Genomic DNA, 2,500 nt, shown 5'->3' with positions numbered 1-2,500 from the left:
CTGAGCTGCTGACTATGCTGGGGACTCTCCTGGCCAGAGTGGCACTCGACTTTACAAACGTCACGGCGCCAGAACACGTGAGAGCCCTGGAGGAGTTTACCATCACAGCGTTCCTCGCCGTCCCGTCCACCTCCACCTTCCGTCTCAAGATGAATCAGTACGCCTTGGAGGTAAGGTTCTCGGGTTGTGAGATCGTCTTCTTATATATGCACATCCATGCAAGCACGCACGCATACACACAGACTTACTTACACACACATACGCGCGCTCAAACACACATACACGCGCGCGTTCAAATACACACACACACACACACACACACACACACACACACACACACACACACACACACACACACACACACACACACACACACACACACACACACACTCACATACACACACACACACACACACACACACACACACACACACACACACACACACTCACATACACACGGGCGCATACACACATGTATATATATATATATATATATATATATATATATATATATATATATATATATATATATATATATATATATATATATATATATATATATATATTCACGGAGAACAGTGGGTGGCTCGGGAGTCCTAAGAAGGGAGGAAGAATGAGCGAAGCCTTGCCCGTTGATGAAATGAACCCTCGTCATGTAGTCCGAGAGGACGTGAATAATCTTCCTCGAAGGTAGAGTTCCCTTGCGAGGATAAAGCTAGAACGAACACAGTTCCCGGGCGTTAATACGGGCCTGACAGAGCGAGGAAGACCACGCCCCCGAGCCGTGGTCGAGGACTGGTACACACAGGAACCGTCCGACGAACCAACGAAGACGAGCCTCCAGGCGGCGCGGGAATGTCATGTGAAGGTCCATTGAGGAGGAGGAGGAGGAAGAGGAGGAGGAGGAAGAAGAGGAGGAGGAATAAGAGGAAGAGAAAGAGGAGGAGGAGGAGAAGGGGACAGATGACGTGTGAAGGTCCATTGAGGAAGAGGAGGAGGAGGAGGAAGAGAAAGAGGAGGAGGAGGAGGAGGGGACAGATGATGTTTCGCCAAACTGGACTACTTTTGCCATGTGACTCAGGGACCCCAACAGGCTCTCCTACTGCCGATGAGACACCAAGGAAGTGGAGAGTCCTAGAAATCTTTCAACGCTGCATCCTGTTGTCGTTCCAGTCATGAGGGGGATGTCATAGGGATCCGAGAGGACTTAGAGGGGTTGAACCACAATGACTTGCCCACCTGGATGGTTAAACGCAGTCTGGTGAGATGGAACCGGACGGCATGCAACAATTTAGTGAATACCCTCGGGCCGCTTTTTAACCCAGAGGGAAAAAACTGCACTGATACCACCTCCTGTCGCATGTATATATATATATATATATATATATATATATATATATATATATATATATATATATATATATATAAGTACATATATGTTTCTTTATGTGCGTTTGTGTATGTGAATGTGAGTTCATGTGATATTAGTAAACATATCATCTTTTATGTGTGTGTGTGTGTGTGTGCGCGTGAAAACACACTGTATATATATATTTTCACTGATGAGTCATGGCGGTGTTTAAACTCCTCTGCCTCCAGGGAATGCCTCACTTGGCAAACTCATCGAAGCTACGGTTGGGCCTGCCTGGAGTCAGCGAGGTCTCGATGTTCAACGCATTCACAGACCAGCAGGTAAGGAACCCGTAAAGGAGAACATAATTACAACCGAAGTTGAAAAGGGCATTGTTCGTTGGATTATGTATGGTTTTGACACAAATTAATATGTATTAGAAATAATTAATCTTACGATCTAACTTAATCTGTCGTTACCGCGAAATCGTTAGCTTTTACTGCACAGTAACACATCATATTTTTGTAAATCAATATAACTTGATTATGGGCCTGTAAGTGTGAAATACAGTTCAGTTTGAACTTAAACTTGAACTTCATATTCAAATCGTTCTGTAATAACCATCATTACTTTGATATCAATCTGATTGGTCAAATAGTTATCAGAACATTATCAAATAAAACAAAACAAATACAACTGCCCCCCGACCTTTGCCCACTCCTCCCCTCCTCCCTCAGGAACTAGCCTTCCCACCCTTCAAAGAGGAAGACCTCAGAGCCAAAATGCCATCGTTGGACCAGGAACAGTTCGAACTGATGAAGCTTGTTTTTAGCGGGAACTACACCGAGACCTTCACGCTTGCCCCGACCGACACCGACTTCGAGCAGTCCCTTCAGGTCATGTACGCGCTGAGGACACGATGGTCAACTGATCCCGGTCCGGAGCCTGAGGTAGGAGGGGGGGGGCGAGGGGAAGGAATCGAGCTCTTGGAGGAATGCTGAGAGAGAGAGAGGGGGGGGGAGAGGGAGAGGGAGGGAGAGAGAGGGGGGGAGAGGGAGAGAGAGAGAGAGAATGTAGATGGAGTGAGAGATAGTGAGGGCAATAAAAAAAGGGTGAAGAAGACAGAAAAAACCGGGAGGGATAGGGAGA

General features: G+C 46.4%; 1 protein-coding gene across 2 annotated transcripts in view; it reads left to right on the top strand.

Moving 5' to 3' along the window:
• Positions 1-2,500, top strand: part of LOC122252560 (uncharacterized) — an 18,616-nt gene that overhangs the window by 10,815 nt on the left and 5,301 nt on the right. For both annotated transcript variants that reach the window (XM_086543131.1, XM_086543132.1), the window contains exons 3-5: positions 1-170; positions 1,600-1,692; positions 2,089-2,301. The exon at positions 1-170 is cut by the window's left edge and continues 6 nt beyond it. In XM_086543131.1, the coding sequence (XP_086399257.1) occupies positions 1-170; positions 1,600-1,692; positions 2,089-2,301 (476 nt within the window). The remainder of the gene's footprint in view (positions 171-1,599; positions 1,693-2,088; positions 2,302-2,500) is intronic.

The sequence above is a fragment of the Penaeus japonicus genome, unplaced genomic scaffold (genome assembly GCF_977035675.1).
Source record: "Penaeus japonicus unplaced genomic scaffold, GWHDUDI00000001_assembly GWHDUDI00000013, whole genome shotgun sequence".
Lineage (NCBI taxonomy): Eukaryota > Metazoa > Arthropoda > Malacostraca > Decapoda > Penaeidae > Penaeus > Penaeus japonicus.
This window is presented reverse-complemented; position numbering and strand designations above follow the sequence as displayed.